General features: G+C 34.6%; 1 protein-coding gene across 6 annotated transcripts in view; it reads right to left on the bottom strand.

Annotated features, from left to right (window-relative positions):
- The window catches only part of MAP4K3 (mitogen-activated protein kinase kinase kinase kinase 3), a 188559-nt gene that overhangs the window by 16611 nt on the left and 144873 nt on the right, over nucleotides 1-27075 (bottom strand). For all 6 annotated transcript variants that reach the window (XR_008682395.2, XM_055399283.2, XM_055399285.2 and 3 more), the window contains 13 exons: nucleotides 26551-26609; nucleotides 18961-18999; nucleotides 18668-18721; nucleotides 14652-14694; nucleotides 13008-13167; nucleotides 12024-12136; nucleotides 9036-9077; nucleotides 6294-6378; nucleotides 4541-4620; nucleotides 3357-3417; nucleotides 3153-3270; nucleotides 1514-1572; nucleotides 370-473 (listed from right to left, as the gene is read on the bottom strand). Coding sequence is in view for 5 of the 6 variants with exons in the window: in XM_055399283.2 (XP_055255258.1) it covers nucleotides 370-473; nucleotides 1514-1572; nucleotides 3153-3270; nucleotides 3357-3417; nucleotides 4541-4620; nucleotides 6294-6378; nucleotides 9036-9077; nucleotides 12024-12136; nucleotides 13008-13167; nucleotides 14652-14694; nucleotides 18668-18721; nucleotides 18961-18999; nucleotides 26551-26609 (1017 nt within the window). In the remaining variant the exon portion in view is untranslated. The remainder of the gene's footprint in view (nucleotides 1-369; nucleotides 474-1513; nucleotides 1573-3152; nucleotides 3271-3356; nucleotides 3418-4540; nucleotides 4621-6293; nucleotides 6379-9035; nucleotides 9078-12023; nucleotides 12137-13007; nucleotides 13168-14651; nucleotides 14695-18667; nucleotides 18722-18960; nucleotides 19000-26550; nucleotides 26610-27075) is intronic.

Below are 27075 nucleotides of genomic sequence, written 5' to 3'. Positions count from 1 at the left end.
AAGCCAAATGCCAATCTGTAGACTGTCCGTCTGTGACAAGGAACAGGTCAACCAGAGAACATATTCAGACAAAACTCCACTGCTCTCTTAGTACCTCCTGTTCTTGATATCAGACTGTGTATGTGATTCAGTTTTTCAGACTTCCACTGTCACATCCCTGAACTATCTATCTAGTCTCTTTTAAAACTTCTATCAGGCCAATGGAGTTTTTTTTTTTTAATAATTAGGCAGATTTTCACCACTCTGCCATATAATCTAAAGTCATTACATTGCCTTGAGAATTAATTGGAAAAAAAAGTTTTCTTGAAAGAACAGGAAAACTGATAAGCTTTTATACTAAAAATGATGTAGATTGACATTCATGCTTACCTTAATTAACATAAATTTCTGCATTGGTTCAACCCATTCTAATAGAACAATGCTAGTTTGAAGTGCCCCACATAGGTATTTATGGCCTGTGTAAGGATTTCTCACTGTCAAGGCAAAATAGTATATGTAAGTTTTCTTATAATGCAAAGTTTTTACAGTAATAGCTGCCTGCTCCAAAAACAAACAAAAGAAAGGTGGAGGCCAGTTCAAGTTGTTAATTAGATTGCAGAGTGAAAAAGAAATACTGTTTCAGATAGGAGTGCAAAACTCTCATCACTTCCAGGATTTTTATTTGTATGCTCAAAAACTGCTGGTTGTTATGGGGTCAGGGGATGGGAAGAAGAACTTTAGGTCTTATGGTAGCAGAAGAACTTTAGGTCTTTTGGTAGCAGAGAGATTAGCTGAGACAGCAAGATCCCAAAGAAAGGCTTAAAGCAGATTTGGGGAAGTGTTCCCACACGGACAAAGCTGCAGCACATTTAGGGGCAGGTGATTCGGGGTGCTGTTGGTAGCACTGTTCAGAGGCAGTACTGCTTTGGTCCTCACTAGATGGAGACATTAATCAAGATGTAGGTTTACAACTAAAAAAACTGAATTGCCTCCAAGGTTTTTAAGGGAGGAAAGAAAACAATTTTTTGCTTTTCCTAGATACGAATCAACCAGCTAACTGTTATGGGGGTTGAGGAGGACTTTAGGCTCGTGGTATGTGAACTATGGAGACGATGACTTGCGCATCACAAGCATAAAGTTTCATGGATTAAAGGTATGAGCGTAAATAACAAGTATACTGAGTGAATACATGCAGGCTCGAAAGCCATTACTAAGCAGAACGGTGAATGATCAGTAACAGGCTCCTTAGAGAACAGGGTATGGTAAAGTGCTGTAATAAAGTCATTCCCCATTTATTTAGTCAATAAATTATTTGCGAAACAACTGTGTGTGCCAAGTTCTACATTAGGTTTAGTTTATAAGAAAATAGAACGGCCAATACATTTATTTTACTTGGGGAAGAAAAGTAAACTATTACTGGCAGGATGTCCTGGAGTACTATGGTTTTACACTAGATTGAAAAATGAACCTCACAGCATCCTCTTATCTACTTTGCAAAGCAGGAGAGCTGCGTGATTTTGGATGGTTTACTTACCAACACAACACTTCTGACACCACTTGGTTTCAGGAATTTTTGCTGATACAGCAAATTTCCTAAATGGAAATGAATATATAATACATGTAGGTGAAGTCAGTATATGAAAATACTACTGTTATAGAACAGTGGAGAAAAGATGAGTTGTTTAAAATCTGGTCCAGACATAATGGGTCATCTATTAAGAATAATAAACTGGATACCTTTCTCAACCCCCCTCTAATCAATTCCAAATGGATAAAGAATTTAAGTATGAAAAACGAAACTATAAAATATATAGATTTTTGAAGAATATGACCACAGGATTACTTTAAAAATGCAAAAATAGATTATACAGGAAAATAACCATAAACTTAGATTGATTTGTTTTTTCACTGATATATCCCTAGCACCTCAAACTATGAGTGGCATTCAATTATTTAGTAAGTTATTAACTTTAGTTTACCAAAAGACAGAGCTGAGAAAGTAAAAAGACAAGCCACAAACTGGGAAAAGAATAGGACTCTATTCTGATAAAAATGGTATCAAAATGTTAATACATTATAAAGTTTATGTGCCTTCCATTGTTCAGGAGCTCTATATGATTTTAAAGCTTGGTGGTCAGTTTCCATGTCCACAGGAATTTAAGATTTATCAAGTTAGAAAGCAGAATGGAGTCATACTCTAAGTAGGCAGAGAAACAACAGCAGAAAATGGCAGCTGGGAGAAAAAAATGGGGCACATAAACTATATAGGAAAAAAGAAACTTCCTGATACCCTTAAGTTCAACGACAGATACTACAGTACAAACATAATAAATGAAGTTCATAATCATAACTAATTCATCATAAAAAGATCCAGTTAAACTCAATGTAGTCTATTTTAAGAAGATGGAAAAGCTTGCAGTATATTTTAAAATGATTTTCATTGAAAAGTTAATTTTTAAAAAGCTTTTGTGTACAAAGTGGCAAATCTTAGCTATACTGTAAACTCAGCAACTAACGACAAATTTTTACTTAAAAGTTAAGGTTCTATATTAGTTGCTTTACAACTAATACTGTAAAGGAAGAATGGTTACATTACAAAAGTATTGTAAAGTACTATTTATACCAGACTCAGAAGACTTTTACTCAACAAATAAGGTCCAATATAATAATAACCAAAATAATAATAATGACTAAACAGAAGAGCAAACATAATTTAAAATCCCTGTAAGTAGAAAAACAAAACACTTAAATTTCTAAGTAGTATCTTCTTATAAAATTCTTCGATTAATAAACATCATTTAAATTTTCTAAGTTTAGAAACTACTTTGAAAAAAATTCAATTCATTCAAATTGACACAAATAAGTCAAAAGCACTACATGTGATATAAAATTACAAGCAAACTAGAGGGAAAAAACATTAGTTTTAACGTTGTAGAAAAACTAACAGTTTAGAAAGAAAATGGTTGATATAAGCGGAAAAGTATAAAGTAGAAAACTTTAGAATATGATAGACACTTGTGAAAATGTTACTTTTTACAGTTTTTTTCATTACACACGATTTCTACAAACCCAAGCTGAGAGCTTTTTTCACTTTCTGTAATATATGTATTTTTTTTATGAATGAATTCACATATTATCTCTAAGGATGAAAACATAATTAAATGTACAGTTACCTCGGCAGTATTCTGTCAGGAAGTTTGTGTGCTGGAATAGAAACAGGTAACTTTTGCATTTGTCTTGCATAATCAAAAAGCCCTGGTAAATTATGAGAATAAAGCTGAGAAGCTTTACCTGTAGAGAAAAATAAATATGTCACAAAAGTTGATAACATAAGTAGGAACAACAACTGCAAGGTATTTAAAAACTAAAAGACTTACCAGATATTGACAGTAAGCAATTGTTCATTACATACAACCACGTACACCTTCGGGGAAATAGCTGATAAAAAAAAAAGCACAAAGTTTACAGAGGATAATAGATAACAGCAGTGTATAAACATTTACATATTAACCATGTAGCTGTCATATCATTAGGCCAGTTTTTAAAAAGAAATTTATTTTTAATAGAAACTCATTTTATAAGGCATTTAAAACAAGATGCTACAAATACATATTTATACGGAAGAAAAATAAATTAGTGCAATTTCATTACCCAAGTTCCTACATCATATGATTAGCTCTATTCTCCTTATGGTACAGACTATGTAATCTCAAACTACACAAGGAAAAGGATATTTTCAAACAATGTCTGTTCCTTTATTTTGGTTCTTGAGTTTTAAATAATTAAACCCTCCTGTGTACTTCCAAAAAATGGTGTTATCTGGGCGTATGGACATGCCTGGCTTCTGGAGCAGAAGACAGGAAAAAAGATCACGGTGTCGTAAAACGTAAGAGTATGGAAACACCAGGTATGGAGGGAAAAAGGCTGAGAGAAAACGCTGAAAACCTGTAAGTCGTAAAGGACATATATACATAATTCATTACTGATTGTCAGCATGGTATACAAAGCTTGCGGCCTGGCACCTGCTTACTCATCCACCTTCATTTACTGTTATCATTCTATCCTCATTCTGTACTCCAACTGAACTGACCATTCACAGTTCCCTATTTGTGCCGCGCAATTTGTTTCTCTTGTCTGTCCGTCAGCCTTCTATCCATCATCATTTACGGTCCATCTTAAATGTCTCTCCTCCTCTTTCCATAGGTGGTGCTAGTGATGAACACGTCTGGGGGTTACACTTTGTACTCACTCCTAGTGTGACATCTAACTGGAAGTTCAATATGTTGCAGTTACTGGTTTACAGGTCTATTTCCTCTGTTAGATCATGAGCCATTTGAAAGTGAACACTACTCCTGTGAATGACCACCGTGTGGATCACAACAAACTGTGGAAAATTTTAGTACATCTCCAGCACCGAGTAAATAGGACATGCTCTAGGAAGGTTTTCTAAACAAGAGACAGCAGCAAATCACTGCACTGAAACTTACTGCTTATTTAGTGTCTATGTATAATAAATTAACAATTTTTTTTTTTAAAGAGGGAGAAACACAGAATAACGTACCTGTTCCATTGATGTTTCATGAAGTTCATTGAGATTCAAGGTATAAATCCCCTCTTCGGCACCAAATATCAAGTACTGATCTGAAATGACAAAAATAATCCACTGATTTTGATGTATAAAATTCTTTTACAAAAGACTTATATAATCTAACATTTAGTGTATGTGTATATATATGCATTAACATATGAAAAAAGAATTGCTATAGTCTATAAAGCAGTATTTCTTATTTTAATGCAAGTAAGTAGTTGGAAACTCTAGCTCAAAGAATTGATTTATATGCAAATATCAGCCTCAAAGCAGTGAAGAAAACTTTTAGGAAAACAGGTTCTGAAGAACAGCATGTTAGGACTCGTCATTTACTGGAGGGTGCTAAGGACTGATAGAGAATCTGCAACTCCTTTTCTAAATTCCCTCTTGGAGAGGATCCTGTGCAAATGACACACAGAATATCAAGAACAGTTGATGAAAACTAAAGATATTATTGCAGATGGTCTGTTATAAGCATAGCATCAAAAAACCAAGATCTAAGTACTGCCTCTTTAAAAAGTTAACTAAACTTGGAAAGCTGCGAGGGTGTTCAGTATCTTCTAGAAGATGTTACAAGTCTGGTCATGGTCCTGTTCGATCACATTTTACGATCATATCAAAAAGTAGGTGAAGAACTCCAGACTAAGCTGAAGCATCCTACGAACAACTTAGAATGTCAAGAGCATTCCTCAACTGCCCAGTATTTAGGAAGCTCCAATACTTTGGCCACCTCATGCGAAGAGTTGACTCACTGGAAAAGACTCTGATGCTGGGAAAGGTTGGGGGTGGGAGGAGAAGGGGATGACAGAGAATGAGGTGGCTGGATGGCATCACCGACTCGATGGACATGAGTTTGAGTGAACTCAGAGAGTTGGTGATGGACAGGGAGGCCTGGCGTGCTGTGACTCATGGGGTTGCGGAGAGTCAGACACGACTGAGCGACTGAATTGAACTGAACTGAACTGGGAGATTAAAGGCGTAAACTTTGTGCTCAGACAGGACTGAACTGGGTTCAAACTGCAGCTCCACTACTGACTGACTGTGAAACAAGGAGCCACTTTGAGTGCTGCTTTCTTACCTGTGAAATAAATGTACCCACATCTTGGCTATTTAAAAGATTTAGTGTATCTGTGTGTGTGTGTGTGTGTAACAGACAGCGAGCATGTGCATATGTGTGTACATGTGTATGTATGTACATCTTTATACAGACAGATGGCACAGACTGTACGGTTTCAATATACTGATATCGTGGTGCTGCTGCTAAGTCGCTTCAGTTGTGTCCGACTCTGTGCGACCCCATAGACGGCAGCCCACCAGGCTCCCCCGTCCCTGGGATTCTCCAGGCAAGAACACTGGAGTGGGTTGCCATTTCCTTCTCCAATGCATGAAAGTGGAAAGTGAAAGTGAAGTCGCTCAGTCGTGTCCGACTCTTCGTGACCCCACAGACTGCAGCCTACCAGGCTCCTCCGTCCATGGGATTTTCCACGCAAGAGTACTGGAGTGGGTTGCCACTGTCTTCTCATGGTGACTATATAGTAAAATTTTAATATCATGTGTCACCTCAAACACTGCTAATAACACAAAGAAACATATTTACATTGAATGTTTTTTTAATTATAATAAATTTATTTTTCAGAAAGATATGCATAAAGTGATTAAAACTGAGTGCTGTTCTAGCCTCATGAAAACACCAAGCAATCAGAAAGATAAAAACATATAGTACTACCTCTTGTGTCTGGATTTATCCATGATGTTGCACAGTGAATTTTCAAGGGACATCCATTAAAAACCTTTGAAAAACAGGCACCCATCTGGAAAAACAAAAAATAACTAAATGAATCTATCAAGTCCTAGCCATTTGCCTTACAGTGATATCAAGGCGGTTCCAGGGACAGGGACTGTTAGATATGATTTTACTTAAAAGTCACTTTATTCTTCCTATCTTCTCAAATAAACAAAGCAGTAACAGCAATTAATTCTGCACAATAATTTGCTTATAGAAGTATTACTTGCATATCCCACATTAAGACTAATACAATATTCTTTGATAAGGAAAACCATAATCTCTCTACAAAGGTGAAAATTTTCTTACTTGGCTTCATGAGCCTAAAAATAGTATTAATCACTGAATTTCATATTACAAAGTGGAAGAGGTACAGTTGATCTCAAACTCATATATGGACTTTAATCTCAAAACAGAGAGATGCACTTTACAAAAAAAAAATTGAGCAATCTGATTATTCTCCCTGGAAGAAGTCAACAAAAAGCTTTATTCTTTGAAGTTAATATTTATCAAGCTCATTTACAAACTTTTCAGATAATAAATATCTTATAATGAAATATAATATCACTCATTTGAATGTTTTTTGATCTTCAAAGAGTAAGATGTTAATTTTGAAATGACTGTTTTGGTTAGAATAAATAACTTGGAGGGGAAAAAGGATACAGAAGCATTTGATCAGAACAACAGCACTGTGGCTCATTTCTTTTTTCTTCTGGACATGCCATAGAGCTTGTGAGATCTTAGTTTCCCAACCAGGGATCAAACCTAGGCCCACGGGGGTGAAAGCACCTTGTCCTACAGTGGACCACCAGGGAATTCTACTGTGCATCACTTTACAGCAGGAATATCTTCTTCACAAACAGAGACAATACAATGAGTGATTATTGTTGACTACAGTGGATTTAAAATATTAACACAAAATAATCAAAATATTTGATCTTAAAATTTCCTTTTTATGCATAGAAACCTAGCAACCAGTATTTTTAAGATTTTAGTTCTTCAAAAAGAACAACAGCCTGGCAATACCGCTGTGTGGCAGAAGACCAACAAGAAATATTTCTATGGTGTAGGGCAGAAATTCTATCACTTAACTAATCCTGATAACTATCCTTTAAGATAGGTACATCAAATTCCTATGCTAAGGTACTGCTAAACCCCTAAAAATCTAAATGACAGAATGAGGTACAAAACAATCAAACCAGTCCCAACCTAAAGCTAACTTGTACAGTTGGTCCACAGTTATCAGCTCTTCCCTGTCAACTGCATACCTGATAAAGGAGTTTCATCCTGTAGCCCAATAATAAATCTCACCCCTATCATACATATGTATCTCCTAGACCTGGAAGCTCTTTACACTCAAAACTTCTTTCTGTAAGATGAGGTATAATTACTCAGATTTTTATACTAATACTAGAGTTAAAAAGTAAAAGGGCTAAAAAGTAGACTTGAGAGGTTACAAACTAGAAAAACTATGGACACTGTCTAAACTAGTGTTATATGAAGTTTCAGGCTATAGACTGAGATCAGCAAAATGCAGTTCTATCCATATTTAACTAAAATTAAACTGAGTTAATATAATTTATATCCCTGGTGGCTCAGAGGTTAAAGCATCTGCCTCCAATGCGGGAGACCCGGTTTCGATCCCTGGGTCGGGAAGATCCCCTGGAGAAGAAAACGGTAACCCACTCCAGTATTCTTGCCTGGAGAATCCCATGGACGGAGAAGCCTGGTAGGCTACAGTCCACGGGGTCGCAAAGAGTCGGACACGACTGAGCGATGGAACGGAATGGAATATAATTTTAAGGGGTTCCCTGGTGGCTCAGTGATAAAGAATCCACCTGCCAATGCAGGAGCCATGGGTTTGATCCCTGGGTTGGGAAAATCCCCTGGATAAGGAAATGGTAACCCACTCCAGTATTCTTGCCTGGAGAATTCCACGGACAGAGGAGCCTGGCGGGCTACAGTCCATGGGGTTGCAAAAAGTCTGACACAACTGAGCACAATATAATTTTAATTCTGAAAAAAACAGCATGGACTATAATATAGGACACATCAAAGGTCTAGTTTTAGTTCTGATTAGAGCTGGGTGGCGGTTTGTGATTTTGGTGACTAACATCTTTGGTTCTCAGTTTTGAGTGAGTGAGTGATAGTCACTCAGTCGTGTCCAATTCTGTGACCCCATGCTTCCACTGGGTCAGCTCCCAAAGGAGCGGAACGCTCCTTCCCCAACTTGGGGACTGGAGAGAAAAGGAGTCAGGAGCCATGAGTTCTCCATGTTTTTAAGCAAACAGGATTCTGGACCCAAACTGGATCCAAAGGGTCTCAGTTTTACCCATGGACAAAATAAAGTTAGGACCAGATGTTTCTTCAATGCTCCTTCTAGTTCTAAAATTCTGTTTTTGGCAACTGTGCATTTTTCACGATCCTTCAAAAATATGTGCAAAAGCATTAGTAATTTTCAAATAAAGAAGCTATAAAATATATAATATATCATAATTCTTTTGAAAAGCTATACTTTTCAAATATAATCAGTTAGTATTTAAGTTAGCAACTTTTAAGATTTTTTTCAATATAATGGAGGTTCTTTCAAACAGGCAAAAAAATCCAACCAAAGGCATGTACTCAAGAAATTACATGTCACTGTATTCAGTTTGAAAACTTAGCCTATTTGATATTTATACTTACATGCACTTTAGGTGTTGGGGGTAGGCCATTACTAATAGGCTTCTAGAAAAAGAACACATGCATGATTATACTTCTTCTTCTTTGGTATATCAACAGTTATTTCAAACTCATGTGTTGTCTCAAAAAAATACACAAATACATTTCTTTGTCAAATAAAACATTATAGATAATACTGAAGATCCCTATAATCCTTTCACAGTCCACTTATTCCTCGAACCTGCCCCCCCAAATGGTTTATTGTGTGCCCTTCCAAATCTTTCTCTAGGCAATTATATTATATTACAAAATACTCACGTATTTGTGTATCCTTTCAGACCTGTTTGCCATTGGCTTTAACTGCAGCACAGTATGAATATAACAAACTTTAACTACTTCCTGTTATTGGATATTTAGATTATATTCCATTTTTTACTACAACAACAATGTGGAAATCATGACCCTAACATATACTTTACTACACAATGTGTGAATTTTTTTTTTTTAAAGAATATGCTGTGAGAAGTGAAAACACTGGAACACGGGGTCTGTAGCTTTTGCATTTTAGTGGTTCAGTTCAGTTCAGTTCAGTTCAGTCGCTCAGTCGTGTCCGACTCTCCGCGACCCCATTACTGACTGCTAAACTGCCTTTGCAAGTGCCCATTTTGTATCACTCCCATCAGCAATGTACGAGTCTTGGTTCTTCAGTCTCACAGATGTTATCAAAATCATAACAGTTTTTACAGGAGTAAAAAGTCTTCCCCTTTGTTTCTCATTAACTTGCATGCCTCTGATAGTGAGGAAGGTTGAGAACCTTTTTAAAGAAATGTTTACTGGCTAACTGTATTTCCTCTTCTGTGAATTCTCCCTTCCCTGCCTCGCTTTTTTTTTTTTAAACTGAGTTATTTATTTTTTGGAGCTCTTTATATAAATTAGACTTAAATACTTTATCTGCTATATATTACAAATGTTTTCTCCTAATCTGTAGATTTTTAACCTCATTTACCAAGTGCTTTGTCCATTGAAGTTTTAAACTCTGATGGTATCAAATGCGTGAATCATTGGTAAGAGTATAATGATAACGTAAGGAGAGCAAAAACAATCACATCACTCATCTATGACAATATCCTCAAGAGTTCCTGATATTTTGTCAAGGGGCTACATTCCTGGGGTATATGATTTACTCCTGGAGAATAAATTATTTTCAATTTTGTGATTTATCCCTGGAGAAAGAATCTCCTTGGGAGAGATTATAATTTAAACATAAGCTTTCTGATAGTCTAGCTTCTTTTAATCTTAATAACAGCATTTTAAGGAATGACATTATAAATTTTTCTCAGTTTAATATAAATCAGAATTATTTAAATGAGATAAAAATTTTAAAGCTACTGTTAACTGATTTCATACACATGATACGAATGAAATATTCTGTACAGTACTATTCATATGAGTAACTTTTAGACATTTCTAAAATTAAGAGTATGAAATTTTACTTTGGAGATATGTTTATGAGGATGTACATACTGCCATCAATTTCTGATAATTTTTTTTCATTCTGCAAATAATTTATGTACATAATTTTATATAGATGTCCCTGAATTATCATATATCATCTATTTTAGGAAAACATTTTTAATTAGGGAGCTCTAAATGTTATAACTGTCGGATTTAATTTAAGTACTGACAGAAGTGGTTGTAAATAATTTCAAGAAGTGGCTGTATAATTTCAAGAAGCTGCACAAACTGTAATCACATTTCAATATACCATGGATACTGCTTATCCTATGATACAGTCATGACATATTTATTTCAAAATTACTGAGACGGTTAGTTTAACTACTAGTTCCTTATCCTAATAAGGTAATAGAAAAAGTGAATTTAAAATATATAAATTAAAAAAAGTACTCATTTCTCAAAAGCATTATACTGTTATAGTCATTAAGCTGAATTTTTAAACTACATTAGAAGGATTGTGAAAATTTAAGCTGATAAAATGAAAAAGGTAGTTGGAGAGACTACATAAACCCTATGATTTCTAAAAGACACTTCACTTTTGTTAAAAATGTCCTAAGTTTCACAAATTACAATGTATAACCCCAGTCAAATGCTTCAAATGAACCATAAAAATGGTTCACATTCTATAGTGAAATCTTATAAAATAACAGATACAGTACAAAAACCTCTAGCAATGTGTTTAGCATACATTTATTATAGCTATATGCACATAAACATATTAAATGGTCTATGAACTTCTAGAAGAATAACAAAAATTAGTATACACGAAAGACTCCCCCAAAATACTGACTTATGATCTTGGTGACATCTACTGAATTGGGAGTTTTAAGGCTTTTTTTGTTATTAAGTTCTATGATGATGGACATCATAGAATGTCTTCTGATGATTAAGTGTAAATTCTTCACAAATTCTTAACCTCCTTGATAAATTCTATCGATGTTCTTGTAGTTATGTCACAGTGTTTTATCTAATTTTTCTAATAGGAACAGTTGCTAAGGCTAATTTCATCTTTCCTGAAGTGGTATATCTACTAGAAATAACCTTAATTTTTCTTCCTTGTTAGCTATTTTCTTTGGTAAAAGTAGTAACATCACAAATTATGGCAGAAATTTGTCCTGAGGTAGAAGGTATGGCTTTCCTTCCATAAATTCTTGAGACCATAAAAGGAGCGTACAAGAATCATTTTCATCGATGAGAATAATTTCTCAACAATCACAAAAATATTAAGTGTTTACCAGTATGTATAAGGCCACATTTTATAATATGCAACATAATCAATTGGCCTAAATAATTTGAAGAGTAGAAAGCCTTCATTTATGTTTACCACAGCAAAGTCATTTTTTTCAAGATTTAAACAACCTATTAACATACTAAAATATAACTATACTAATTATAAAATATATAATTGCTATTGTTTCATTAATTAAAATTGCAAAACTAAGTTAATAGTCAAAAAGGAAACAAATACAAGTAGAATTTATGAACATAAATACCTACTGGTACATCTTTCTTTTCTTTCCTTGAAAGGTTAGTGCCTCTATATTCATTCTGTTGTTGATATAATGAACCATCTCGTTCACCATTTAGCTGGAAGGAACTCACCCCATTTCCTTCAATAAGATATGTTTAAATATATTAAAAAAAAAAAAGGATTAATTTCCATGAAAATTTTCATTCAGAAAACTATCAAGTAGGAAAAAAAATATATTATTTCTGAGACAGTTTCAGCCTTCATTTGGGATTATCCAATCAGAATATTTAGTAGTGTAACAATCATATATATGTTCTAGTTTTACCTCTATTTTTTTCATATAGGCAAATTAAAATTCAGGTTGTATCTAAGTACATATATTTGTGCTAAAAAGAAAAAAGTACTGAATACATAACTACTTTCAGGAAAGGGCAATTTATAATTTGTTATCCAAGGAGCATTACCACTCTTTTTTTTAACTGCTTCTTTTGCATAAACATGACACTTCACAGTATTAAAACAGCACCTTTGAGGATTAATTTGGAGGCAAATACCTAGCAAACACTGACAATAATTTTTCTAAAAATGATTAAACGAAGTAAAACAAAAGAATTAGACAAGGCATCCTCTCCTTTTTCTCAAACTGTAGTAGCCTAGGACCAAAATAGATTTTCATTGTTTCTTCAGAGTTTAATTTCTTTTGTTGCCACACTCTATAGATAAATGACAAACTCAGCACAAACAATTCTCCAAAAGAGGGAAAGCTAGACATGAAATGAGAAGGAAGGGGCAAAATATCTCAGCCTGGGTCATAGGTAATCCTATCATAAAAACACTTCAAATTATGAGGCAAAAAGCAAACTTCATCTCTAGAGCCACTGCTTCCTTCTCTTCTCCTCAAAGGAATTCAAAGGAATTTCAAGTCATCTCTTAAAAGAAGTCCTTCTACTTTTCTCCACACGTTACGAAAACCTGGCAACACTCTTATTTCGCCCCCTCTTCCTCATTACCTAAAGCCACCGGCTTCTGAGGCGGTAACCGGGGAGGCGGTGGCCTAGGAGGTACTTGCGATGGCTTTGCTGGGCTCTCTGAAGTGGGACACCTCTTGATTGTTCCCTGATGGTCATCCTCGGTAGAATGAGTTTCCTGTGGTATGAATATGGACTTAGGCTGAAACAATACAGAAAAGGAGAACAATGACTGAACAAGAAATCACTCGTTTCATTAAACATGAGAAATATTAAGTATCTTCCCTCAAGTAAATATTATTATATATCAGAAGTTTTCAAACTGTGTTTAATAGTTGAGTTTCAAGCATATTCAACTATCTGACTCAGATAATCTTAATATATATCCTAAAAACGTACACAGAAATGTTTTCTCAAGAAAAAAGACATTGTTCTACTCTTTCTATTAATTCCTCACAAGCCTACGCACTTAAATTTGCCAAATAAAAATATTCTGGTCTTTATGAGCACCAATTTAAATGAGTCTCTTTTTATTTTAAACATTCAGGCTAATCAAAGTTCAATTCCTTTCAAGGCTAATCTCTAAACTGTCTCTTTCAGATGACTCAAGGTCTTTAACGTTAATGCTTAATCTTCCAGATGCGCAACAGAAGATGGTGATTAAAATTTTATTAAATCAGAGAACACAAACTCAGCAATATAGGATACCGGAGAGATTTTCTGTGTAGACAATGGAAAAACCTCCAGTCAGCCAAAGGTTTGCAGAATTTATAAATTTTTATAATGTGTCTCTTATTAGGGAGACTGAGCTGTATTTATCTCTTTGAAATTCAGATCTCTATATTTCTAACGTAAAACTAAACAAAAAAGAACAATATTACTTATGTGTGTGCATCATGATTTTTTTAAAAGTATAAAATGAAAACAAAATATAGTAGTACATTGGATATCTAGACTGGTTGGACTCCAATTCTCATTTATAACTCCTGATTTCAAACCTAATAACAACTCATTTTATAAACAGTTAATTTTATAGTTAAAATTTGCTATGCATATGAACCAGTTGGTATTACTTTTATTATTTATGATTCCCTTTTTTTTTTTTTTGGTCATGCCACACAGCTTGTGGGATCTTAGTTCCCTCACCAGGGATTGAACCTGGGCCTTTGCAAGGAATGTGCCAAGTCCTAGCCATAGGATCACCAGGGAATTGTCTAATGATGCTTTGTTTTGTTTGACAAAAAGATTTTGTTGCTAAAATTTTATTTTTAAATTATTGTCCTATTTTGTATTTTTTATTTCAAAGTATCTTATGAAAATTAAATATCTGTAATGGTAAGTCACTATCTTTTTTACCCATTCTCAGGAAATCAGTTACTTGTAGATTACAGATTTAGGGGAGAGAAAATCTTATTAAATACATGAGTTTTCTAATCCAAGTGAAATAATAATTTTTATTTATGAATTTCTAGAACTTATTATTTAGAATTAACATCAAATAATAACTTGGAAAAAAAAAGACAAAAACAATTACAATCATCTACTTATATCATGATTAGTAACTTCAAAATTTTTCTTTGTGAATCCCAAGTGAAAACAAGCTAGAGTAAGTACTAATACAGTATTAAAGTGGCAGAACAATAACATACACATACACAATTCACACTGAAAAACAAATCTCCTTACCTTTGGTGGCAAAGGAGGTGGAACTTTGGCTTTCATGGTTGAACTATAAAAACATAAACACTTAGAATCAGAACTCTTCATTTTTCAAATAAATCATTATTAAAATATGATTCATTTTTCAAAAATATAGATGATTATATATACAGGTTTCTTTTTCTTTTTTTTTAAAATTTTATTTATTTATTTATTTTTTTGCATTACAATAGTTTAATATGAACAATCAGAACTAATTAACAGTATAACAATATTTTACAACTGAAATAATTAAAATAAACTATAAAATTACTACATAAAACAGGTCTGATCTAGCTTATTTACTTTCTATAATCTCTTCAGTGCTGCAAAACCATTTATTTCTTTTTTCATGTTTTAATAAATACTTCGTCTTTTTGTATTGCTTTTTTTTAAATCACAATAATAGAAATATAACATCATATATCACTGTAAAACACATTTCCACATAAATGCTGATAAGCACAAAATATTTTTCATCATTTACATTTTAACTGTAATAATATATGGCAGAATTAAAGCTGCATCCATCATGTGTCTAACTCACCTTGCTGTAATGAATTTTTAAATGTAATGGTTTCTGTCGCAAAGTAAAATCGTACATAATGACTAGTGACACAGTACGCTGGTGGATGGGTGGATTTGGAAAATGGAAATGCAACTTCATTTTTAATTATATTTATAAACTTCACCACCTCCACCTCCAGCCAGCTTCCCAACCCTCCCTCCCACCACCATTATTTATTTATTTATTTATTTTTTTTTAAATGAGGCTTTTAATTAATGTTTGACAGAGCTGATTCAGGTTGAATAGACTAAATTTCTTTAAACAAACTTACTTATACTCCAGAGTCCTTTAAAAACTTAATAGCATTTATACATTGAAGGTATTTGATTTTCTTGTAACTAGCACTTCAAATGCAACAAGCATTTGAAGCAACAAGCATTTGACCCAACAAGTAAAACTTTCTACAGTTCATAACTTTTATAAATAAAATAAATTAAATGTACAGTGAATAAGTTCTCTGAAATATTTCAAATGTAATCGTAAAATACATTTCAACTAAAATTCACAAATCTAAAAACCTGTTAGGCATTTTTAGGCGTTTTAAGTTGGAAATGAAGACCAATGTTACATCGTAATATGCCAATTACAAATAGTACTTCAAATAGCAAATACTACAGTTTGTCCCAAACTTTAAAAACTATTCATGAACCCAACACTGAACTATTGATGGCTATGAGAATTGTTTCCTAGCCTTTTTGAAAATTTCAACCCATTTACGTTTAAGGTAATTATTGATAAGTACGATCCCGTAGCCATTTTCTTTGTTGCTTTGGGTTCAAGTTTATACACTCTTTCTGTGTTTCCTGTCTATAGAAGATCCTTTAGCATTTGTTGGAGAGCTGGTTATATATATATATATATATATACAGGTTTCTTTTTCTAAGATGAGTATTTTCCAAAATATTCTGTGAAATAATCACATTATGCTGAATGAAGTATTACTGAGAAGTAACTGAGTTTATATGCTTTCTTGTTTCCAAATAATATTTAGTAATTAAAAACTGGAAAAGACAGCTATAAATTCCAATTTACATCAATTGAAAGGTAATTAATATAAAAACACAAGCAACAATTGGTTAAAAGATAGTAAAATGATATAAAAATATATCATGATATAAGCTTCATTTTTACTACTATTAGATAGGAAATATCTCCGATGAAGCTCATCAAAAGCTTCATGCTTTTTTTATTTCCATGCTCTATGAAACTAATGGCAGAAATTACTTGATTGAAACTGAGATTCATTACAACTCAGGACTGAACTAAGATTAAAACATTATTGAGCATAAATTCTCAGCTGAGGAGACTGAGGCCCAGAGAGGTTAAGTGACCCAGCCCAAGGTCACACAGTGGTTCCAATGTTCCATCTTCTCAGGTGTTTTTGTCACTCTACCAGGAAACTGCATCCTTATTTAAAAAAGCAAAAAACAAACTCCCTCTCCTCTCTCAAAGAACTAACATCAATAAATACAGAAGGGAAAATATTCTCTCCTTAAAAATACAACTGTAAAAAAAGAAAAAAAAAATTGTACCCAAAGGATTTGCTTACTTGAAACATATCAGATGAAATTTAATCAACCATATAGTAAGACTCTTTGTAGTTACAGTAATAATTCTAGCAGCTACCAGTTACTAATTTATAACATTAAACCACAGGATATGTCTACTGTCTCTGTAAACATTTTTCAAAGTTATTATTTTTTTTAATCAGCTCCTGCTATGAATTGACCTGTGTCCACTGAAAATTCGCAGGTTGAAACTCTAACCCCCAATGTGCTTGTGTTTGCACATAGGGCTTCTAGGAGGTAACTGAGGTTAAATAGGATTGGTGTCTTCGTAAGATGAGGAAGACATCTCCTTCTCTGTGTGTGTGTGCACGGACTGAGAAAAGGCTGTGTGAGGACAGAGCAAGAAGACCACTGTCTATGAGCCAAGAAGAGGGCCTTCACTGGGAACTGAATCTGCAGGTACCTTATCTTGAACATCCCAGCCTCCAGAACTGTGACCAAACTCTGCTGCTCAAGCCACTCAGTCTATGATATTTCGTTATGGCAGCCTGAGCTAAAACATATTTTGGTACCAAGAAGTGGGGCGCTACTGTAACAAATACCTAAAAATGTGGAAACAGTTTTGGGACTGAGTAATAAGCAAAGACTGTAAGAGTTAAATAGGGACGCTAAGAGTGAGAGGTCAGTGAGAAAACAGGAGAGCTGGTGAGAAAGTTTCCATCTTCTCAGAGAATACACAAACAGTCGTTAACAGAATGTTGGTAGAAATGTGAACATTAAAGGCTATTCTGGTGAGGCTTCAAAATGGAAATGAAGTTACTGGGAAATGGAGGAAAGGTAATCCTTTATAAAAAGTGGCACAGAACTTGGCTGAAATGTGTTGTGCTAGTGTTCTGTGGAAGGAAAATCTGCAAGGGATGAAACTGGATAAGTTGGCTGAGGAGATTTCGAAGCAAACTGATGAAGGAGTGGCTTGGTTCTTTCTGATTCTTTCTCATTGCTTATAGTGAAATGAGAGAGCAGAGACGAACTGAAGAAGAAATTACTAAGCAAAAAGGAGCCAGAACTTGAAACCTGAAAAATTCTCAGCCTATCCATATTAGCACAGAAATGGATGGCATCAGAAAGCATGTACTGGAGAGAATACTACATTTGTGCCTGAACTATCACTCAGAGAAGCATCTATGGGATTGTACCAGAACAAACACTGGCAGCTTGAATGGAAGACGGACAAGACAAAACGAAGGGAGGCTGTGGATAGGATGACAGAGCTTTCTAAACGTGTGTGCTTCTTCCAAAAAAGGAAAAAATCAATCCTGAAGGTGACCTAAGGATCATGAGATCTAAATCAGATTGCCTTAGATGATATTTAGATGAGTCTTTGGACTTTAGAGTCGATGCTGGAAGGAGTTAATAAGACTTTTTGCACTGAACTGTGTCTCCTCAAAATTTGTATGTTAAAGTCCTAACTCCAATATGACTGATTATATTTGGAGACAGTGCTTTTGGGAGGCAATTAAGCTCATTTAATTGAGGTCATAAGAATGAGGCCCTAATCCAACAGGATTGGTGGCCTTATAAAAAGAGGAAGAGAGACTTCTCTGTCTCTGCACGCACACTTTGAGGGAAGTCTAAGGATATACCAAGATGGCAGCCGTCTGCAAGCCTGGAGGAGAGCTCTCACCAGGAGGTAAACTGCCCAGCTGTCCAGCCTCCAAAACCATGAGAAATAAATACCAGTCTATGATATTTTGTTAAGGATGCCCGAACTAATACAACTAGAACAGAGAAAAGGAAAGAAACTTTGGTACAACCCATGACACTAAATTATAAAAGATAGTAAAATTACTTCAATATTAAGCTGTCAGATTTACTAAATCAGGTTAAATGACACGCTTTCTTTTACTAAAAATGGAAACAGAACTTACTTTTTAGATTCATCATCCTCTCCTTCATCATCTTCTAAATGTGCCACGTGCCCTCTAAGGATAAAGAAGGATAATTCCACCATTACTAAATGGACTTTACCAAAAAACTTAAGAAGAAAATTTAGAAAATGCAAGAAGAGCTAACACAGGACAGAATTTTATTTCTATATCTTTATAGGATTCAGAATATTAAAACAACAACAAAACACTCTTAGGCTATATGATAGAGAAGGAGGCAAACGGACTTGACTCATCTGTAACATATTTTAAACTTAATTAAAAATTAAAGTTACCGCTGATGTAATTCTTCTTCAACAGACTTCAGAAGACTCCTTAGGAGAAAAGTAAAAATTAAAAATAATGTGAATTATTTTTAGTAACAAAGAAATACCAACTACAATTTTTTATCACATTAAATTAACCTTATATATAAAATTTTCAAATAAATACTTTTATTACTCACTAAAATCTTGCTACAACAATCATCTCTATACCATAAAACATCATTTAATGAGGTATCTCTACTTTCTGCTGCTCATGTCTTTATACAATTATTTTAAATGAACAAAATAAATTGTAGCGTTTACTGAAAAAATATCAATTCAAACAAAGGACAACCCACCATGAAATGTCACAATAGAACTGACAAAACAATAATTGCAGGGTCACACTCAAGGGTTTCCAGGATTTACATTTTTACCTGGACTATTTTACCTGACACCTGAAATTATATTTTCTTTTTCTAAAGAAAGGTGACACACTTTAAAAAAACATCATGCTCTCAGGCAATCCTACAAAATGAAACTCAACATGTTGGATCTCTGCAAAAGCATGCATGCATGTGATGTGAATACATGAATGTAGTAGCACTTTGCTTTCACAGAAGACACTCACTTACCTGAAGGATCTGTTCTCCAGTGGTGTACTGGCAAACACATTTACACTTTTGGGAGACTAAGCCTGTATCAGACCAGGTGTGAGGATTTTATCATTAGGAGCAATTTATAAAACTGTGGTATTCAGGAATGTAAGAGAGAATTCACAGCATTCCTGAAGGTCCCTTACTTCTTTTCCCTGCCCATTCATACAGCATACCTCCTGTATTACATTCTTTAAGCATAAGAACTCACGAGCCTTCAAAAAGCTAATGAGATAGAGAGAAATACAGTTACTGATAGATTACTGTGGTAAAAGTGATTCAGCAGAAAAATTACTCTCCTCGAAAGTTGTAAGGTAGCACCTTCTAATCATTTCCTTTCCTATTATATAAAGTTGAAAAAACTACCCTCAGAATTATCGAAGCATAAAACCAGAGAAAATGAAAGGTATGGTTAGCTGGTATAAACAACTGACAGAATAGATTTTAGCCATCAAATGTTTTAATGAGGAGAGTTAAATAACAATTTAAGTCTTTTAAAATGACAAAATTTTAAGTCTGGAGTTGTAAATGACATAGGAAAACCATAAACTAGTTGCAAACCCTATTTTGCATGTAAAAAAATTGAGGGACTTCGGTCAAATGTATTATCTATTCACAAAGCTCTTCAAGAGTTAGGTCTAAGAGACAGAGCTTCTACCTGGAGGCAGTAGAGCAAAATAATTTCAAGCTGTGAAGCAGCCTCTGCCACTGTAAGTGATGTGGCCTTCAATCAGTTACTATGATTTCCCTAAGCTTCAGTTTTCATATCTGTAAAGTGGGAATTACAATAGTATCTAGATCAAAATGTCTATCTGAAAATACAATGAATTAATATAGGTAAAATGTGTTGAATAGTAATTTAGAGTACAGTAAGTATTCAGTTAGTGGGATTTTTAAAATTATTATTATCAACTAAATTCAGTTCAGTTCAGTCACTCAGTCGTGTCCTACTCTTCGTGATCCCATGAACCGCAGCATGCCAGCCTTCCCTGTACATCACCAACTCCCAGAGTCTACCCAAACCTATGTCCATCGAGTCGGTGATGCAATCCAACCCTCTTATCCTGTCGTCTCCTTCTCCTGCCCTCAATTTTTCCCAGATTCAGGGTCATTTCAAATGAGTCAGCTCTTTGCATCAGGTGGCCAAAGTATTGGAGTTTCAGCTTCAACATCAGTCCTTCAAATGAACACCCAGGACTGATCTCCTTTACGATGGACTGGCAGTCCAAGGGACTCTCAAGAGTCTTCTCCAACACCACAGTTCAAAAGCATCAATTTTTCAGTGCTCAGCTTTCTTTATAGTCCAACTCTCACATCCATACATGACCACTGGAAAAAACATAGCCTTGACTAGGCGGACCTTGGTTGGCAAAGTAATATCTTTGCTTTTTAATATGCTGTCTAGGTTGGTCATAACTTTCCTTCCAAGGAGTAAGCATCTTTTAATTTCATGGCTGCAATCACCATCTGCAGTGATTTTGGAGCCCAGAAAAATAAAGTCTGACATTGTTTCCCGATCTATTTACCATGAAGTGATGGGACTGGATGCCATAATCTTAGTTTTCTGAATGTTGAGCTTTAAACCAACTTTTTCACTCTCCTCTTTCACTTTCATCAAGAGGTTCTTTAGTTCTTCTTCACTTTCTGCCATAAGGGTGGTGTCATCTGCATATCTGAGGTTACTGATATTTCTCCCGGAAATCCTGATTCTAGCTGGTGCTTCTTCCAGCCCAGCATTCCTCATGTTGTACTCTGCATATAAGTTAAATAAGCAGGGTGACAATATACAACCTTGATGTACTCCTTTTCCTATTTGGAACCAGTCTGCTGTTCCATGTCCAGTTCTAACTGTTGCTTCCTGACCTGCATACAGGTTTCTCAAGAGGCAGGTCAGGTGGTCTGGTATGCCCATCTATCTCTTAAGTAACACTGCTCTAAATTAGCAACTCTCAAAGTATGGTCTGGGAACCCTGGAGGTCCTTTAGGCTCCTATAAGAGGTTTGCAAGGTAAACACTATTTTCATAATCTAAAGCACTTAACAAAAACAGACAAACTCATTCACTCTTTTTCTTTCTTTTTCACTTTTATTCTTTCATTGAGAATGAAACTCAAGAGAGTTTTCTGGAGACTATGAGATGTGAAGGGCTTCCCTGGTGGCTCAGATGGTAAAGAAACTGCTTGCAATGTGGGAGACCTCGGTTCGATCCCTGGGTCAGGAAGATCCCCTGGAGAAGGGCATGGCTACCCACTCTAGTATTCTTGCCTAGAGAATTCCATGAACAGAGGAGCCTGGCAGACTACAGTCCATGGGGTCCTGAAGAGCTGGACAGGACTGAATGACTAACACTTTCTCTTTTCATGTTTTCATGAGGTGTATATCATAACAGATTAATAACAGACATGAGAATTCAGCTATGTTCTATCAAGCCAGATATTAAGGATTTCTGCAAAAAACATAAAACAATGCCACCTTTTTTCCTAATATTATTCTGCTTCAGAAAAAAACCAGCCATTCTTCATAAAACAATGTTGTTTGTAGGCCTCAACAAAATGTTTGCTGTATTATACTGCCATATATAAGCTGCTTCTAAGTCTCATGAGAAGAATCAATTGGTGTTACAAAGAAGGTACCATTAAGAGTTGGCATTTCACTTCGTTCTTAAAGATGAGGAATTTTTTAAAACACACAAAAAACTTTTTTGATAACATGGAATGAGTATATTACTATCTGAAATAAAAAAATATTTTGAAGCTTTCTTTACTACAAATATTTTATTTGTAACCCATATAGACAAAAGCTCATTGAAGTCATTAATAATTTTTAAGACTGTAAAGGGATCCTGAGACTAAAAATTTCAGAAGCACTGCTGTATTTTTATCAAATGAAACATAATTTCTTCTAAGCTCTACAGTAGGCTTTCACACCATCTTGGGGGGGTTAATCGCTAAGTCGTGTCTGACTCTTGCAACCCCATGGACTGTAGCCTACCAGGCTCCTCTGTCCATGGGATTCTCCAGGCAATTTTACTGGAGTGGGTTGCCAATTTCTTCTCCAGGGGATCTTCCCAACCCAGGAATCGAACCTGGGTATCCTGCACCGCAGGTAAAGTCTTTACCAACTGAGCTATAAGGGAAGCCATCTTAGAAGATCTTAGAAGATATGAAAAAAACATTTTCTTAAGCATATGACAATATTTTATGAGCCATTTCTTTTCCAGTAGAGAATATTTAGTTCAGTTCAGTCACTCAGTCGTGTCTGACTCTTTGCGACCCCATGAATCACAGCACGCCAGGCCTCCCTGTCCATCACCAACTCCCGGAGTTCACTCAAACTCATGTCCATAGAGTTGGTGATGCCATCCAGCCATCTCATTCTCTGTCGTCCCCGTCTCCTCCCACCCCCAATCCCTCCTAGCATCAGACTCTTTTCCAGTGAGTCAACTCGTAGAGAATATTAGCATTTGAAAATAATTAAAAGGAGAATTTAAAATGTATTTTTATCTTCAGTTTACCATATTTAATTGGACTTATATGGCATTTTACTTTTTAAAACATTATCTTCCCAGGATTAAAGGTTCTGTAAAAATAAGAGAACATGAAAAGGCAGATATTCTATGGCTAGGGGCTCATATATTTTTTATTCATTTACTTGTAAATCTCCTATGATGAGTTAAGATATTTTGTTAATAAAGTTATAGAATTCATGAAGTCTTAATGAAAAGGAGAAAACATGGCTTGCTGATTTTCAGCCTTTATAAAAGAGAAAATGAAATATGGCTAAATTTACATAAAGGTTCATTTATACTAAATATTGTATCTTGAATGCGTTGGAGAAAAACATGATATTGATTTAATCACAAGACTGGATGCAACATAATAAATAATGTCACTATTCACTAGCCTACTTAAATTCCTTTTATGGAATTTTGAGACAGTAATGAATAAAACAAATCAAAAAAGATGCCCTCACATATTGAATTAAATAAAGTCAATCTAAAATGACTAAAAAATCTGGATGAAGAGTTTAAAAATGGTACAATCTGTAAACAGATCATATATTTAACCGATGAACTGAAGAAACAGATAGAGAAATAAAAAACCACCACCAAAGTGTTTAGCATATCTGAATTAACTGCTTGTTACTATAATCTCTCAAAACTGCCTAACTGGCTCAAAACTGTCTGCAAGTATTGCCCTGATTATACTAAAAAACAAAGCAAAAAACTTCCCTATTTCTTTAAAACCCAAAGACAATTTTACTCTTTCATTCATACTCATTTACTCTTACAGTCAACATTTACTCAGTAAATACCATAAATAAGAGCAATGGGCTTCCCTGGTGGCTCAGAGGTTAACGCATCTGCCTCCAATGCGGGAGACCTGGGTTCGATCCCTGGGTCGCGAAGATACCCTGGAGAAGGAAATGGTAACCCAATCCAGTATTCTTGCCTGGAGAACCCCATGGACGGAGAAGCCTGGTAGGCTACCGTCCACGGGGTCGCAAAGAGTCGGACACGACTGAGCGACTTTACTACTACTACTACTAATGTGTTTTTACTAAAAGGTGCTTAATGTTTTGCAATGATTATTCCATTTCATCCTTAACATACTATGAGGCAGGTACTATTATAATCCCCATTCGTTAGAGAAAACTGCCGTAAATTTCTCAAAGTCACACAGTTATAGCAAGAAACAGTTCTGACTCTGATCTGGCATTTATTATTGCTACACTCCAAGGTGGTGCTAGTGGTAAAAGAACCCAGCTGCCAATGCAGGAGGCCTAAGAGATGTGGGTTCAATCCCTGGGTCAGGAAGATCCCTTGGAGGGTACAGCAACCCACTCCAGTATTCCTGCCAGGAGAATCCCATGGAAAGAGGAGCCTGGCAGGCTGCAGTCCATGGGGTCGCACAGTCGGACACGACTAAAGTGACAGCACACACGTGTGCACTGCTATACGTAATTATGCCAGGAATTTCTTTTCACTGTTATTTAAGTCTTTAAATAGAATTTATTTTTAGAACTTTGGCTCTATATTAAAAGAAATCAGAAATAATTTTTCTTTTAAAAACAATATCTTATTGGTTTTTAATAGAAAAGTTGACCCCAATAATTACAGAATTCAAAAGAAAACAACTAAGGCAAATAGAATATGCATGTATTCTATTTAAAAACAAACAACCAAAAAACCCTCTTAGATAGTTCCTATGTGGCCTGGAATAGGTAGAAACCCATAAATGGAAATCTGTCTGCCTGATCACCTATGGAGAAAGCAGAAAATCCCGTGAGTTTTAAAACACTGCCTCGTCACAAGAATAAAGCAGACGTATCGGTACAGTAAGAGAAGTGCTACATCCATGCTCATGTCACATGTATGTATATACCTGCACATGAAACACAGCCAAAGTGCAGATTTTGGGCCAACCTACCTTGCCAGTGATTCGTTATATAGAATACAGTTCCTTAAGCAGGGATCCAATTAATCAAAAAATGAAGGTTGGGCAAATTATTAACATTTTACCTAGCCAAAGTAAACTATATAATATGAAAATGTTTAACAATGGAAAAAAAAAAACACACCACAATCAGACAAATGAGAACCAAGGAATCTGGAAAAGCACTTAGTGACAGGCTATTTTGAGGGTATTTTTTCAAGTATATAATATAAAAATATATTTAAAATAAACTAAAAAAGGTAAATGAAATATTTTTCCAAATTATCCAATCTCATAAAAACACATCAAAATTTGTTAACAAGATTCTTAAAACTAGGGACCTGAAATTAAGACAAAAATAACACAGACATACATCAGAATTTTTTATTTGCTAACCCATTATGCGACAGACTTTCCTTTGTTGCCCATCAATAAATTAGGACAAACTATAAATAACAAATTGCTACTCTTTTGATAAAACTTCATTTTACTAACAGGGAAATTTTAGACTTATTTTAAATTTTAGGAAACATAAGGTTTTTTTAAAAAAAACAACCTTGAGCTAAATCATAATTAATGCATTTCTCAAGCTTGTCATTCAAAGCCTTCTCTGAGTTAAAAAAAAAAAAATTTAAATATTGAGTTTATAAAAAAAAGATACAAGATTTTGCATTACTATCTCTAAAATCTGAGTGGCTTGTCTTTTAGTCACCTGCTTAACTTAAAATATGTCTCAACCCTCTAATTTCACTGAAAATGTATTTTGAAATTTTAAGTAGTTCTGATTATTGAAATAATAGCCACATAGCTGGGAGACTTTGTCAGTTTAAACATTTCCCTATAAATTAGATTTTATAATGATGATTTATCCACGAACTCAGGAAATGAGACTCTGAGAAACAGCAGACCCTGGCCCGGTAACATGCTAATTCAGGCCTACGAACATCTTAAATTGTTACACCTTGTAAGCTAGCTGCCTTTTCACTGCTGGGCTGCACCAGCTAGACAGTGCCTGGTATAGAGCTGACCTTGAATTAACTGTTGGATTTATTTCTTGCATAAAATATATGATAACTTCAAAAACTTGAGACTCATTTTAACTATTTTTTTTTAAAAGTTAAGACAAAGATTTCTAAACAGTGTGACTATTTCCATCTGTTTTCACAGGCCAACACATCTGGAAGATGCACCGAAACAAGTTTTGTAAGGAATAAACATGTCAACGCTGCAAATAAAGGAAATACATTGCTGAAACATATATTCCTCTTCAGTTGGAATGTACTTAGCTTTCCCTAACAGGTAACGTCTACAAAGTAGCTTGACATAATGTGATTGTCCCCATTATGACAATTATTGAGTAGATGATTGGCAAGGCAGTAATAAAAAAAAGTTTAAAACATATTATAAAATATAATCTACCAAACTAGTATAATTTACTACTGTAAATATTTAAAATAAAATTAATAACATATTTAAAGGCAACTTAATTATTCTTAAATTTAAATATAATTTTAAAAGGATTTTACTTACTTGTTTGCACCTAAAAAGTAACTACTTTGGTGTCCTTGTCCATATTCTAGTTGTAGATCCTAATGGTACAAAATACAATATTTAGCAAAATGGTTGTATATAACAATCATGATACTATAATAAATATTTTTTAAAAGAGAAACCTCAGACTTCAAATAAATCTGTATTGCTATATGTTCTTAAAAAGGAGACAAGGTAGGACTCCCAACAGTAAAAGATTTCAGAAGTTTGTAGTCTTGCTTTATACATTTTACGATTTAAGTTACCAAAAATTTTCTGGCAACTAGTTTGAATAATATATGCAAGCTTCATTTATGGTCACTGCTACTATAATTAACATTTGTAGAAATAAGTTTTTGGAAAGAAAAAAGCTTAAATAAGGCATTTATACTCAAGCTATAATGAAGCAAAAACGATTATAAAAAAGAACAAGCAACAAAAATCTTGGTTTGACTTTGTAAATAAGATCCGCATTAATTATGTATATACACATATTCACATATTTCTACTACTGCCTCAATCAGG

Source organism: Moschus berezovskii, chromosome 11 (genome assembly GCF_049115385.1).
Source record: "Moschus berezovskii isolate FMDL1 chromosome 11, NW_MosBer_1.0, whole genome shotgun sequence".
NCBI lineage: Eukaryota > Metazoa > Chordata > Mammalia > Artiodactyla > Moschidae > Moschus > Moschus berezovskii.
This window is presented reverse-complemented; position numbering and strand designations above follow the sequence as displayed.